Consider the following 16378-nt stretch of genomic DNA (forward strand, 5'->3'; position numbering starts at 1 on the left):
CACCAGAGAGTGCAAATTTCTACCACAGACTATAAATGCATGTGAGCGGGAAAAGAAACTGGATTTCAAAATTTGTCTAAACAGAAGAATTATTGTGAAATGACACAAGCTTCAGCAAAATGATCAAAGTAAAACACGAAAGTTGAGCCAGAAGGAAAAAAGTGTCCTGAGGAGGGCAGTAGAGCTGAAGATGACCCATCTGACAATATCCTAAAAATTTCATTTTTGGAAAGCTGTAAAGTCAGAGACGAAAACTTTCAACTGCTCTTCAAAACTCACGATCCAATAAAACACAGACATTCACCTCTTAGACAGAAAATGAAACGTGCAAAGCTGACGCTGGCTGATCCCGCCAGATATTAATGCCTAACACCTGCTGATAAAATACATCATTGGCTGCTTGTTTTACTAGCTTTTCTTGTCATTTTTACATCAAATGATCACTTCAGTTGTAATAATCAGTTAAATATTTTATAAATTGTAGACCTAAAAAAAGGTCTAATCTGTGCCCCCCTTTTCCTGGTCAGTGCTCCTGGCCCCCCATTAGAACTTTTCTAGACCCGCCCCTGCATAGCTGAAGTATAAACCCTATCTACCACCAGCAACTACTATGTTAGAGAAGGTCCTGCCAACAACAAGACTGGTGTAAATATGTGACGGTGTGAACATGAACTGCTAGTTTCCTCCTCAGCTGATCCATAAACACACAGCAAGAGAGAAAAGCCGATCAGCTGATCACAGACAGCCATGATTCCCGGAGCAACATGAGAGGAGAGGGAGGAAGCAGCTGCTGCACAGAGAAACCAGAGATCCTCTAGAGCAGCCATGTTGGTGCAGGATGCAGGATGGTTTAAAAAGAAATTGCAGGAATAGTTTGGTGTGGCTCATCTTTTCCATCTCTCCATGTCCCACCGTCATTACGGACAAGTGACGGATGTATGGGGCTCGTAGTGATTGTGTTTAACATATTAACGCAGTTAATTACATAAATTAGCTATGAGTGTATTGAATGCTAAACTGAAGTCTAAGAACATTCTGACGTAGGAGTCTTTGTGTCCAGATGTGTGAGGACGATGTGCAGGGCGGTGGAGACGGCATCGTCGGTTGAGTGAGTTATTACTCTGCTAACTTGAATTATTTTGCTCACTTTTATTCAAACCTTTTATGAATGTCTTTGTTTTTTTCATATTTTGCATCTTCTCTATACTTTGTGCTTTTTTAGCAAATGCTGGTTCAACCGTAACTCACCAGAAGTACCATAGTCTCTGGATGGACAGCGCTTGGACACAGCAGCGAGTCCCACAGCAGTCCTCATAGGAGCGACATCTGCAACAGGCAGAAAGCAGAGCATCTGCAGTCAGAAACAAACCATCACACATGGAGGCAGCGCCTCATGCTGGACTCATTACCTCCACCTAACAGAGCTGAAACCAGCAGATTGGAAAGAGAGTTGAAAGCTGACAACTAACTTCCAATCAGGTCACATGGTACTAATTCTGTTTGATGAAAGAAACAGAAAAATAACTACAGGAAAACATGTTCATAGAGAATGTATTAGTATTGGCTGTAATTAACCAGAAAAGTTTGAGCTGTTGTTTGAAGAAGACTACACAAACTTTATAAAATTTTCTGAAAGTGAATTTGTTACACTTTTAAGAATGCTCCATGGCCGATTCTTGTGTAGCACAATTAAATTTTATTTCTGTTGGAATATAACAAAGAAAGGCACTTAGTGGCTGTGTCTCGTGTGCTGCTGCGTTACATGCGTCTGTCTTACAACTCACTCTACTGGTGATGTTGTGTCGACTTACAGCAACACCAGCCCACAGCTCCCTCTGTTGGCCAAAAGTTATACATGCTCTTCCAACATAAATTAAATCACAGACAATAATGGTAATTAGTAATATGGTCCTCTCCAAGTTTAAATTAGGGGTGTAAGATATTTAACAGAACACTCTGCTCAGTCTCTATAAACACATGGCACCACAAATTCTGGTTTTCAATTAAATTAAGTAGAGGAAGAGCCACCTGGCTGCTGAAACTTCATAACAGATGGAGATCAGTTAGGTAAGCAGCACCCCACAAAAATAAAAATCATTCTGTGCTGAGTTAATAGGTTTTGCACACCTTGTCTTAGACAGGTTTACATTCATCCTGGCAGATCCACTCAGTCTTCACCACTTTGGATAAACCAACTTTCTGCATCTCAGTAACTTCAAACATAAACTCAAGTCAACAGAGAAAAATCAGCCATGACGTCATCAGTCTGAGGCAGCTTCAATGCCCCATCAAGAGATCAGCCAGCAGGCTTTAACCAGTGAAAACACAGCATTCAATCTGACTTCAGGTGGACTGCTGGTTCCAGTGTTGGGGTAGTTACTCTAAAAAAGTAATTAGTTACTAGTTACTCGCTACTTCTGTAAATTGTAATGAAATTACTTAACTCGTTACTGCATTTGAAAAGTAACGCCACTACTTATTACTTTACCATTTTTTAATTCCCCGTCTAGACATGGATAAACATCACTGCCTGTCTGCAGAGTGTTTACTGTATATTGTAAACAAAATGGCTTTAAAACCACAAGAACAACATCCCTGTCTGTGGGAAGAAATGGACACACTTTTTTTTAAACCTGGGCGAATTAATAGTCGACAGGGGGAGCATGTCTCCTACAATGAACCTGCAACTAGCTTGTTCATTTCTGTCTTACCAGCTGCTGCGCTCCAGGAAATGTTGAAAAAAGTTTAGCTTGTTAAGGCGGGTCGGCTGCTTATTAAGGCAGGTTGGCTGCTTGTTAAGGCGGGTCGGCTGCTTGTTAAGGCGGGTTGGCTGCTGAAGGACTCCTTCCACTGACCAGTGAGCAGGATCTTTCTCCACAAGTTTGGACTGAAACTGGACTGAACTGAAAATAATGTGAATATCGCGACTGACCAAAAGCCTGTATCTCCGACTCTCCAGCTTAATTTTTCTTTCTCTTTTGTTGGCACACAATCAGCTACGTCTCTATTGCAACGTGCCCAGGCAAGCACACACAGAGGCAGCAGTATGCGTGTACCACTTTAAACAGATCAGAACTTTACACATAGGTAAACACGGCTCGAGTAACGTAGAAAAACATGCTACTGTAGTCCAGTAAAGTTATTTCGTTACCAATATTTTAAGTGTAACACACTACTTTACCTTGTTACTCCAAAATTATTGTTACCCAACATGCGTCCCAACACTGGCTGGTTCCTGGAGGTTCTAAAAGTAGAATGAGAGGCAGAGCCTTCAGTTATTGGACCCTCTCTGTGGAACCGGCTCCCAGTCCGGCTTCAGACTTCCTAATAAATCTTGTAGCATGTCTGGCTTGGTGACCCTGATCTTGGTGACCTTTAGTTTTGCTGCTACAGGCCGAGGCTGCTGGGGGGACATCCCATGATGCTCTGGGCTCCTCTCTGCTCTCTTTACTTCACTCCTGTGAGCCGGCGTCTGTTTCAGACACCGTTTAGCAGCGGTAATGCGTCGGTATAAAGTTGTTTCCTACCATGCAAACTCTCGCATATAGTCATCCTCAATAGCTTGTGCAATTTATACAGTTGTGCTCATCTTCATTCTTCTTCTCGTTTTTGTTCCCTTCTTGATTCTCTTCTTCTCTAGTTTGTAGGCATCCTACTCAGCACTGCCCCCACAATTTCCAGTGGCATTACTCCGTCTTCTGCGTTAAGCGATAGATAACTAAGCTCCCTGAAAATGGACCAAATTACGCACCAATGCAGAAGACGAACGAAAGTGTCCGTCCGTCTGCATATCTGTCTTCTGTGTTGAGCATAAATGTGCCTTTAGGGCCATGCCTTTGAAATGCGGAGAATGAAATGGTTTCACGTGGACAACATCAAAATTTCCAAACTGAACCTGCATTGCGCCTCCAGATCTGCAGCAGTAGCTAGCCAGTCAGACATCACTCTGCACCATAACCACATTTATTTATATAGCACTTTCAAAATTCAACACATTGTTGACCAAAGGGCTGCACAACAAGTAAAACACAGGACAGAAATAATTAATAAAAAGATTAAAAATAAAAAGGAAACAATACAATCAGAAATCAATAAAAGCTATGTCAAACTCACACTGGATTAAAAGCCAAAGAAAAAAAGTATGTTTTCAAAGAAGATTTAAAAATGTCAACTGAGGGAGCTCGTCCTATATGTAAAGGAAGCTCATTCCAGAGGTTTGGGGTGTCAGGCTGAGCCAGAGAGAAGCCGGAAACAAACGCAGGTAAAAGTTAAGAGGATTTAATAAGGCTGTTACCACAGAAATGACCGGTGTGGGTCAAAAGAGATAGCAGGAGTACAACACAATGATGAGTCTGAGCAGGGAGTATAAGTAGGCAGAGCAGAGGGTTTCTGGGTATCGTAGTGCTGTAACCAGTGGCTAGTACTCAGGAGAGGTGGAACGCACCCGAGCGGAAGAAGCAGGCATGATAGAGAGCAGGGTCCAGCACATCCTTCCTGGGGACCCCACACTGCTCCTCAGGACTATAACCCTCCCAGTTCACCAGATACTCAAGCCGGCCATGACGCCGTCGGGAGTCCAGAAGGGAATGGACAGAATAATCTGCACTGCATCAGCAAGGTGACCCCTAATCACCGGCCTGAGGAGGGAAATGAAGGTGAGATACGGAAGTGCGAAGGCAGCTGAAGAGTGTACGTCACCTCGTTGACCCTCCGCAGGATCTTGAAGGGCCCAATGAAGCGAAGGCTCAATTTCCTGCAGGGAAGATGGAGGCGAAGGTCCCTGGTTGACAGCCATGCTCTATCACCATGCTGAAAGGTGGGGGCCTCCGAGCAACGACAGTCTGCCTGGATCTTCTGATGACGTACGGCCCTGAGTAGTTGGACATGCGTTGCCTCCCAGACCCGTTCGGCCCGGCGAAACCACTCATCCACAGCCTGAACTCCCATCAGGTCTGGATTCCACAGGCTCAAAGGGGGCTGATGCCCCAGCACACACTGGAAGGGGCATCAGGCCCGCCGAGGTGTTTTTGAGGGAGTTCTGGGCGTACTCTGCCCACAGCAGGAACCGGGCCCAGTCGTGCTGGTTCTGGGAACAGTGGGACCGCAGCATCCATCCCAGCTCCTGTTTGGTCCTCTTCGCCTGACTGTTGGACTCAGGGTGGTATCAGGAAGTCAGACTCACCGCAACCCCCAGGCAGCGGAAGAAGGACATCCAAACCCGGGAGACGAACTGCGGCCCCCGGTCATGTCCTTGGGCAGACCGATGTTCCGGAAGACCTGGCCAAGAGGGCTTCAGTAACATGGAGAGCAGTGGGAAGCTTAGCAAAAGGGATGAACTTACAGAACTTTGAGAAGCGGTCCACCACTACCAGCATAACCCGTATATCCCTCAGAGACTGGCAGGTCGGTCAGGAAGTCCATGGCTATGTGGGACCATGGTCTCTGTGGAACTGGCAGAGGTAATAGCTTCCCCGCTGGTAGCTGACGAGGAGATTTAGTGGCAGCACACACAGGAACAGGAACGGACGTATTGAAGGTCCTCCTCAGCCAGGTGGGGCCACTAGTATTTCTAGGCGAGCAGGTCCGCTGTGCATTTCGCTCCGGGATGCCCTGAGGATGTTGCCGTGTGTGCTCACCTGATCACTCTATCCTGGAGGGTCGGAGGGATGAACTTCAGGTGGGACGAGCATTCCGGAGGTGCAGGAGTCCGCATCAATTCCCGGTCTATGTCGGCGTCCAGGTCCCAGATGATGGGATTAATGAACACAGAAGCAGGCAGAATGGGCGTCACCTCTGTGGCTTCCAAACATTGACCGTCTCTGCGTGACAAAGCATCTTCCGGGTCTGTAGGAGATGGAGAAGTTGAAGCGTGAAAAGAACAGTGCCCACCCACTGCTGACAGCTTAGCCCGTTCCAATTGCATTGGCTCCCCGTTGGTGTCATCTCGAGCAGGAGGGCGGCTGGCAAAACCATTTCTCTCTCGGTGGAGGTTGTCAAGTCAGATCACCAGGGAGATCAGTGCATTCAGTGAAAGAACATCGTCTTGACAGGCCAACTCGGTCTTTATCTCTGCCTTGAGCCCCTGCCGGAAGGTGGAGATTAAAGCCGGCACGTTCCACCCGCTTGCAGCCACCACCGTCTGGACGTCCAGTGCATACAGTGGGCTGCCAGCTGTAAACGGAGGAGCTGTTCACCCCCTCTCTGCCCTCTGGAGGATGATCAAAAACAGCACGAAAGAGGGTTACGAAATGTCCATAAGTATTGAGAAAATCACCTTCCCGAGTCCAGACTGCCATAGCCCATTCACGTGCACTTCCTCTGAGGAGAGAGATGACTCTCGCGATCATTTCTCCGTCCTGTAGCTCCGGATGGTAGGAGAAGATGATGTCACACTGCAGAAGGAACCCGGCACACCCTGATGAGTCACTGTCAAAAACTTCAGGGAACCTTACCGGGGAGGAGGCGGAACCAAGCACAGAACCAAGACCCTTCTTCTCCCCTTAAAAAAATGAGAACAGAGGATGTTCCCAGCACAAAACCAGAGTTACCTCCAGCACAGAACTAGGATCAGACTTCTTCCCTGAAAAAAAAAAACAAAACAAAAAAAAAAACAAAACAAAACACGAGTATCAAGCCCTCCTGTTGTTTCCCAGCAAAGAATCAGAAGCGAAATTATGCCCAGGACAGAATCAGAACCAGTGTTATCCTCAGCAATGAACCAGAACATCTGAATCAGTTTATTCACTCTCTTTAGGTCTCCGGCCCTGGTTCTGGTTCACTGAAGACATTGAAGGATCTCAGCTTCCTCCAGGGAAGATTCTGCTTCTGTGTTGCATTTCCAGTCCAGTCTATTGTCCAGCTGAACTCTGAGGTTCTGGTCTTCCTCCACCTCTTCTCCCAGGATGTAAAGTTATTTTCTTTACTGCTGTTTCTCCAGAATTCCACACTCATCTCTTTTGTTTGTGTTCTAGATGAGGTGATTGCTTCTGTCTGACCAGTTCTCTGTACTCAGCTTCTCGTCCATCCCTGATACTCCCCACAGCTGCAGAGTAATCAGAGTGATTCCACAGATGACAAAACTCAGAGTTGTATTGAAGTCTGAGGTGGACAGTGTGAAGAGAAAAGGTGAGAGTACAGTCCCTTGTACTCCTCCTTGTAGCTTGGAGGGTAGTCCCTCCAGTGCTACTGACCTCCATCTCAAACACACAGTCTCACAAACTGAGGTCTGTTTGTTAGCTGTTCGTCAAAGTGCTGCCTGATTGGTCCAGATGAGTGTGGGCTCTCTGAAACAGGTCGATGATGGCGTCTTCAACCCCAAGAACATTATGATATGCAAATTCATTTTATTAAAAGATTAAAAAATGGAGGACTTCTGGCTGTGACATGTAGGGCGAGGACGTACACGTGAAGGCTCCCAGTTCATCTTTTGCCACCCGTTTTTTAAAAAAACAATTTACCTGTAAATACCTCGACAGAACTCGTTACTATATTCACACTAGTTTATCTTGGATAAAATGAGCAATTCTATAAGCGCAAAAGCTGCCAGTAACATGCAAACGCCAGGAAAACGTGCTGCTGGGAAGCTAGCATCTTTCGCTGCTAACAACCCGATGCCTGAACCACCTGAAACACCCGCTGCATCGGCGATGGTGGCTATGGACCAACTTTCTGCCGAACTCACTAAACAGAGAGCCTCGTTTAGGGAAGACGTCTCTTCTCTAATTCAAGATGCCATCAAACCGATACAAGCTTCTCTGGACTCTCTACAGGCCACAATCAACTCGTTCCAGAACCGCCTTACCTCAGTCGAGTCTGTGGCTGGTAATAACTTTGAACGGCTCACGGCAGCAGAGTCCACTATTAAAACGCTCCAGAGCCAAAACCGGTTGCTTCTGGACCGGTGTGATGACCTTGAGAACTGCTCACGGAGATCTAATCTCCGTATACTAAACATCCCGGAAGGCAGTGAAGACGGCAAGGATCCATTAAAGTTCATGTCAGATCTTCTCACTCAAGTTATGGGACCTGACGTTTTCCCCACACCGCTGGAGCGAGCCCACCGGACCCCGACCTCCAAACCTGGCCCAAGATCATCCCCTCGCACGTTCCTGGTCTGTTTCTCCAGATTCCAGCAGAAAGAAGCTGCGTTGCGCTGGGCTCGGAGTCATGGGCTCAGATATCAAGATGCCACATTGAGAATTTACCAGGATGTCAGCACAACGCTCGCTAAAAGGAGAGCTGCTTTCAACAATATAAAGCGAGTCCTGTATCAGAAGAACGTCAGATTCCACCTGCTCTACCCAGCCTGGCTGCGAGTGACGTATGAAAACGACATATTTACTTTCGAGTCACCTGATGAAGCTCAGAAGTCCTTCGGCAGATTCAGCAGAGAGTAGGACTTTTTACAGCACAGTACAGACTGGCTAAGGCTAATCATCGGGGCACGAGCTCATGTAAGTTTATCTCTCCATCTCAAGCCAAGCAGCAGTCACCAAACCATCACGTTTCTGCTAGACTAATGGATATTTTGCTGTTCACGAGTATATATACCTTGAACTCTATCATTAATCTAACCACCATTTAGTTCAAATGTAATATTGACACGTTATGCTTACAGAATGTGTTCTCATATGGAAACTATTACGCTATGAACATGTGTTTACAGATGCACACTCAGGTGTTGAAAGTCACTGTTGCCTGATTGCGACCCCCCCTTTTTTTCTCTCTGTTTCTTTCCTCCTTGAATTGTCTGATTTTATTTTTATTTACACCCCCCCCCCCCCCCCCCCCTTTTTTTTTTTCTCTCCCATACATATTAGATATATGTAATGTTAAGAGGTCTCAGCAGAGCAAATCACAACAACTGGGAGCCTCTCAGGTATAAATGTTAAAGAGGATGTTTTGCAGGAAGTCTTTGGAAATAGTGTTTAGCCTGCAGCTTGCCTCAGCGAGAGGGACAAGTATAGGCTTAGTTCTGGTTTTGAATTCAGATAGGGTTAAGAGTAGGGATAGGGTAAGGGACACCAACACATCTCTGTAGTACGGGCTTTCTTTCTTTCTTTTTATTTTATTTATTTTTTTTTTATGTTTTTTTTTTTTTATTTAAGAGAAGAAATTCCTTTCCTTATTTTGTTTTCACCAAGTACACATGATGTCTGGTAATGATGCAGAAGGTGCCGCAGTACGCTTCATTAGCTGGAATGTGAAAGGTTTAAATGGGCCAGTGAAAAGAACCAGGATATTCAATCATCTTAAACATTTAAAATGTGATGTGGCATTTCTTCAGGAAACCCACCTATTGGTTAAAGATCAAATTAGACTAAAAAAAGGTTGGGTGGGTAACATATTTCATTCCAATCTTAATTCCAAAACCTGTGGAACGGCCATCCTGATACATAAAAAGATTCATTTTAATGTGACCACTATTAATACGGACCCTCATGGCCGATTTGTGATGGTTTCCGGACTACTCTTTCACAAACCAGTGGTTTTGGTAAACATCTATGCTCCAGTCTGGGATGATGACAAGTTTATAGGTAAAATTATCTCACTGATTCCAGATCTGGATTCACACCAATTGAATTTAAACTGTGTGGCCAATCCGTTGCTTGACCGCTCGAATCCTAAGTATGTAAACCTCTCTAAAAAAGCTAAACTTCTGTTAGATTTTATGGACAAGATAGGACATGTTGATCCTTGGCGTTTTCTGTTCCCACAGAGCAAATCCTTTTCTTTCTTCTCCCCTGTACATCACTCACATAGTCGAATAGATTACTTTTTCATTGACCGTAGGCTTCTCCCTTTCGTCAACAAAACTCAGTACCTACCCATAGTTGAATCAGACCATGCCCCTGTATTACTAGATCTTACATTCCCTCTTTATAAATTGGAACGCCCCTCCTAGAAATTAGATAGAAACCTTTTATCTGATGACAACTTCTGTAAAATTATATCCCAAAAAATTGATGACTTTATAGAATCTAACAAAAAAATGACATCTCCCCCTCTCTCCTTTGGGAAACACTAAAGGTTGTAATCAGGAGTGAGATTATATCATATTCAGCCAAAATGAATAAAATTAAAAGAACTAAACAAGACGAGCTCATAAAATCAATATCTGTAGCGGATGATCAGTACTCAGCCTCTCCCTCCCCTGAGCTCTACAAGAAGAAGCTGGACCTCCAAACACAATATAATTTGATATCGACTGAAAAAACAGAACGCCTACTTTTAAAAACACAGGGATACTTCTATGAGCATGGCGACAAAGCTGGACGCTTATTAGCACACCAACTTAAGTGTCGCTCAGCTTCACAACAAATCCGCCAAATACGGAAAGATGATGGTGAATTAACTTTTGACCCCATAGAAATTAATGACACATTTACTTCGTTTTATTCAGATCTGTATACGTCCGAGATGACCGGAGACTGCTCTGACATGGAACATTTCTTTAATGACCTAGAACTTCCATTAAACTGTAAAGAAATCATTAAAGCAATAAAGGCAATGCAAAATGGCAAAGCACCAGGCCCTGATGGGTACCCTATCGAGTTTTTAAAAAAATTCTCAAACTATCAAAAATCCTGCTTGATATGTTTAATGACTCTCTGTCCCGTGGCTCACTCCCACAAACTTTGACTGAAGCATCACTCACCGTTTTATTTAAGCCAGGTAAAGATAGCACAGAATGCGGCTCATACCGTCCTATTTCCCTCTTAAATAGTGACGTGAAGATCTTGGCCAAAGCTCTTGCCCTTCGCCTAGAAGGAACAATGGGTGAAATAATCTTTGCTGACCAGACAGGTTTTATGTCAGGGCGCCATTCATTCATAAACATCCATTGGCTTTTTAATGTAATTTACTCTCTGGTGAGATACCCGAGGTGGTTATCTCGCTTGACGCGGAGAAAGCATTTGACAGGATAGAATGGGAATACTTGTTTGCATGTTTGGATAAATTTGGTTATGGCCCTAACATCATTGCATGGATTAAACTCTTGTATAATGCACCCCAGGCCTCTGTCATTACAAATGGAAAACGCTCAAAATATTTTAAGCTGTCAAGGGGTACTCGTCAGGGTCCAATAAGTCCATTGCTGTTTGCCTTAGCTATAGAGCCCTTATCTATCACACTCAACACACTACCATCAATCAGTGGAATTGACAGGGTGGAGGGGGGGTATCAGACCCTGTTCAAAGTGCTCCCGTTATAATCCATACTTTGAGAAAATTTGGAGCTTTTTCTGGATACAAATTGAATATTAATAAAAGTATTAATATAAAAAAGTAAAAATATTACCCTGTTAATGCCCTGGCTCTTCAAATACAAGATGGTGATCTACCATTTGTAATGTCAAAAAATGGCTTTAAATACTTAGGTATTAACATTACAACAGATATGCAGCAACTTAACCAAAAAAACTTTGGCCCACTATTTGACAAAACTAAATTAGACTTAAAGAAATGGAAATTATGTAATCTATCCTTAGCAGGGAAGGTTAATTGTATCAAAATGACTGTGCTCCCCAAATTCCTCTACCTATTTCAATGTATTCCTTTCTATATCCCTAAATCTTTCTTCAAGTCTCTTGACAGGGCCTTCACCTCTTTTTTGTGGGATGAGAAGAAACCTAGAATACGCTTAGAACTGTTACAGAGGCCTAAAAACAGTGGTGGCCTAGCTCTACCAAATTTTTGTTATTACTACTGGGCCTCAAATATTTACAAAGTCATGCATTGGCTTTATACTCCTGATATGAACTGGTGCCTTTTAGAAGCTGCATCCTGTATCTCCACTTCCCTTAGAGCTTTGGTCACCTCTAGTCTACCCATTTCTGTCTCAAAATTCACTAACAATCCAGTAGTCATAAATACCCTCAAAATATGGTCTCAATTTAGACAGAACTTATCTGAGTCCTATACTTAACAATCATAATTTTCCCCAGGCAAGACAAGATTCCGAATTCATTCTTTGGCAAAGACAAGGTATTTATTATTTTAAAGACATGTACATAAACACTATTTTTTGACGAGCTGTCTCGCAAATTCAGTCTCCCCCGATCTAGTCTATTTTGTTATTTCCAGGTCTGCCGCTTTATACAATATCATGACACCAACTTCCCTCACATGTCATCATCCCCCAGTTTAGATGATCTGCTAGGGGCTCCTTTTAATACTGAGAGACTAATTTCAAGAATAAATAATTGTATATCCTCCTTTAAAGACACAAACCTTACGAAGATCAAAGCGGACTGGTTGGCTGAGTTGGGTGGGGAACTGGAGTCAGAAGACATTTGGGACAATGCTTTGTTAAAAGTAAACGGTAGCACTTCTTGTGCCCGGTTAAGCATAATTCAATTTAACATTTTGCACCGCATTCACTACTCCAAGGCAAAACTGGCTAGAATATACCCTAATGTTGAGGCTAACTGTGACAGATGTTGAAATACCCCTGCCAACTTGTCCCATATGTTTTGGTTGTGTCCATCCCTCGCAGCTTACTGGTCTACGATTTTTAAAACACTATCAGAAGCTTTAACATTGACCTTCAACCCAATGCAGCAATGGCCATATTTGGTACAACGGATAGAAGACATGCTATAATAAGGAAAAGTTACCAAAACAAAATCGCTTTCACAACATTGCTAGCACGCAGACGGATATTATTACACTGGAAGTCAAACAAACCACCTAAAGTGTCCTTGTGGTTTAGTGACCTAATGCATTTCATACAGTTAGAAAAGATAAAGTACTCTCTCAGGGGGTCACGGAACAAATTCTTTTCTGTCTGGGATCCAGTGTTGTCCTATTTAGGTAAACTCAAAACCCTACCTGTCTAGTGCTACTCAAACTCCTCTTGAATCTGCATGTGTGACTTAATTATTCATGTGTAACAAATGATTTGTGGCATAAGCTACACAAGCTGTAAAGAGCCTGTATTTACTGTTTTTTCTGTTGCTGTTTTGTTTTTGTTTTCTCTCTTTTATTTCCTGCTGCATGTATGTTTATCAATGATGGTAGTGACAATGATAATGCTATTTTGTTGTTGCCATTTTTTCTGCCTGTCCTTATTGCTGTCTCCATCGCTCCGGGTGGATGTCCCAAATGTTCCAGGGTGGGCTATTGTTACTAGAAAATGTTGATATGAGCACTACTCTATGTATACTTAACCTCTATATGTTCAACTTTGTACATGTCCTGTACAACTGGTGCTCAATAAAAATAATTATAAAAAAAAAAAGATTAAAAAATTATCTATTGTCAGAATTCAGAAGCCTGATGGCTGAAGGAATGAAAAAACTTGGAGCAACTTTTTGTTCTACTTAACAGAGCATGGTAGCAGCGACTGGAAGACATCACAAAACTCATCATCATCATGATGATATTGAAGGCCTTTTTTACCTGAGACCCCCAGAGTGAACTCAAATCATTCAGTTTGACTCCATTAATTTTAGAGCATCTAGAAAATTTAATAAAGTTCCATTTCCACCAGCAGGTCCGGCTTGGTACAGGATCGCACGGTACAGGGCATCTTGATGTGGTGTATCTCAGTGTGGGAGGCTCTGGACAGGATAGCTCAGTGCGGGGTGACTCGGTACAAGATAGCTCGGTACAAGATAGCTCGGTGCGGGTGGCTCGGTACAAGATAGCTCGGTACAAGATAGCTCGGTACAAGATAGCTCGGTGCGGGGTGGCTCGGTATAAGATAGCTCGGTACAAGATAGCTCGGTGCTGGGTGGCTCGGTAAAAGATAGCTCGGTACAAGATAGCTCGGTGCGGGGTGGCTTGGTAAAAGATAGCTCGGTACAAGATAGCTCGGTGCGGGGTGGCTCGGTATAAGATAGCTCGGTACAAGATAGCTCGGTGCTGGGTGGCTCGGTATAAGATAGCTCGGTACAAGATAGCTCGGTGCTGGGTGGCTTGGTAAAAGATAGCTCGGTACAAGATAGCTCGGTGCGGGGTGGCTTGGTAAAAGATAGCTCGGTACAAGATAGCTCGGTGCGGGGTGGCTCGGTACAAGATGAATCGCTGCAGGATATTTCAGTTCTGGAGATCTCGGTACAGGAGGGCTTGGTACGGGATAGTTCGGTGCAGGGCGGCTCGGTACGTCCACCATTCTCATCTTTTGTTTCAGGGTTTCCTTCTTTGTTATAAACCATGTTGCGTAGCTATGACCGCACACTGTGACGCAGCCTTGACTACTATGTAAGGGTACAGTTGCTGTGGAAATGCTACAGACATCAGGGTTTGCCATAACAAACTGACCTGTTGCGAGTCTGACCTCTTGGTGAAAACAGGGCTGAAGTGATCATATATGGGGATTACATGCACTCAAAAGAACCCAAAACAAGAAGGAAACCTAGAAGAGGGCGTTGACAGGATAGGAATGGATTTTAAAACCCCATTGAATGTTCTTGGACTAAACAAAATCTCAAATTTCAAACTAAAAAAGGGTCATGTGATGCAATGGTTTTTGTAAGGTAGAGAATGAAGATTTATGACTGTGATGAAATATCTATACATCATTAGAATAAAGGATCATTTTATGTTCCTGTTCTCCAACAAGAGTACCAGTTCTTAGAACTCCTTTCCTATTAGCGGCCTTATAACAAGACTAAAGATGAGCTGCGAGGGTCATCCTCTAACAATTCAGTAGTAGAGAGGAAACTTCTTCGATCTCATCCCATTAGTCTGGGCTGCTACCTGAGTTCTGATATGAACCTTGACCCAGGTGTTATTGACCAAGCCAAATTTCTCAGATACATAAATGTTCCAGTGGGTCGCCGCCATGTTACACATGGCGTGTATGTGTATACGTGTGTGCGCGTGACTGTGTGAAAGATTTCATTGAGTGTTTTTATTCTTATGTTTTTAATAGTGCTGGGCACGTTAACGCGTTAATCGCGCATTAACGCAACGTTTAATTAACGCAACACTTAATTAACGCCGTTAATTTTTTTAATCCCGCGATAATTTTTTTTTTTTTTTTTTTTCTGGCCGCTGGCTTTGATGACAGAAACATGGCGTCCATGTCTCTCTTCCCTGCTGCAGCGCTGCGTCTGACGTGATTGGGAGAGAGCGGGTTTATTAAAATAAAGAGATGTTTTCTGTCTGGAACAGGAAGAAGAAAAAAAGAACCAACGTTTCTCTTTGTAAAATACATGCAGATGGACACAACATCGTAATTTTTGGACGGGAAACTTTTTTATTATTATTTTCTTTAATAAATGTGGTTTTAATTTATGCAAGACAGCAAAGGTAAGACATGCTTTCTGACTTTTACAAACGTGCAGCATAAATCGGGTCTTCTTCTGCCTCTGGTTCGGTGAATCTTGGTCATATTAAGATGAAACTTCCAGCTGTGGAATCTGTGAGATGTGAACTTTCAGTAGAGGAGTCGTTTGTTCGTGTTCATGTCGTGGGGTGGACACGGGGAGACATCATTTGTGTTTACATATTTTTGGACTTTGTGTAGCTGCTCTTTAAATAATTTGTTGTCTTAACTGTGTTTGTTGGTGATAGAAATGGTTTTACTGAGCTGGTAGCTGAGATTCTGGACTTTCTGTGGATACCACACATGTTTATATTTACATCTACAGACCTGACGCTACACCCGGAAACGAGATGTTAACCCTTAACTTCCGGTAGCGGAGACTGAAAATCAAAGTTTAGAGAAATTATATCCAGAAACCTGGATAATGAAGCAGTGAAGGTGCATGGATGGAAGTTATTGTGCATATTGTGAATATTTCTCTCTCCTCACCATCTAGAAGCTGTGAGATTCTCATCCTGCTTTCTGTCTGTTCACCTGATGCTGATATTCATCACATATTGTTCCTTCTGTGTTTAGAAGGAAGCAGCTTCACAGCTTTAAATTCATCCTGCTGACTTTTTACCTTTTAGTTAGTAAATCCTGAACATTTCATCCTTCTTTGTCATAAATATGTGATTTTACAAATATATATGAAGAAATATTTTATCTGAAAATTACTGCTAAACCTGTTTATGTGTTTAGTGCAGGGGTCTGCAGCCTTTCCAATCCAAAGAGACATTTTTCCCTCAGCCAGCTAAATAAAACTACTTTAGAGACGCAAATGTTACGAGACTTTTCAAAAAGGCCAGTTAATATATATTTTTAATAAAGAGCCACCATAGGATGTTTGTTATTTTTGAAGAACCACATTTTTATTTCTATTTTTAAGGTTTTAAAATAAAGAAAAACATAAAACCTTTATAAAGAGGATAGACAGACTTTCTGCTAAGGAATGTAGATATTTGTGGAAAATGATGTAAAAGAAAGGAAAAAAAAGTCCATGGTTTCCAACCTAATGACAAGAAAGCTAGATTTAAAAAAATATTTTAGCCACGTATTTAGA

The 16378-nt window shown here is 43.0% G+C and overlaps 1 protein-coding gene across 2 annotated transcripts in view; it reads right to left on the reverse strand.

Annotated features, from left to right (window-relative positions):
- Positions 1-16378, reverse strand: part of vopp1 (VOPP1 WW domain binding protein) — a 52107-nt gene that overhangs the window by 20283 nt on the left and 15446 nt on the right. Inside the window, exons 1-2 of one of the 2 annotated variants that reach the window (XM_041968484.1) lie at positions 5637-5758; positions 1249-1326 (exon numbers count right to left, since the gene is read on the reverse strand). In XM_041968484.1, the coding sequence (XP_041824418.1) occupies positions 1249-1326; positions 5637-5713 (155 nt within the window). In that variant the 5' untranslated portion in view covers positions 5714-5758. Of the gene's footprint in view, positions 1-1248; positions 1327-5636; positions 5759-16378 lie in introns of those variants that run through there. The other variant, XM_041968483.1, reaches the window with a different exon arrangement.

The sequence above is a fragment of the Melanotaenia boesemani genome, chromosome 18 (assembly GCF_017639745.1).
Source record: "Melanotaenia boesemani isolate fMelBoe1 chromosome 18, fMelBoe1.pri, whole genome shotgun sequence".
Classification (NCBI taxonomy): domain Eukaryota; kingdom Metazoa; phylum Chordata; class Actinopteri; order Atheriniformes; family Melanotaeniidae; genus Melanotaenia; species Melanotaenia boesemani.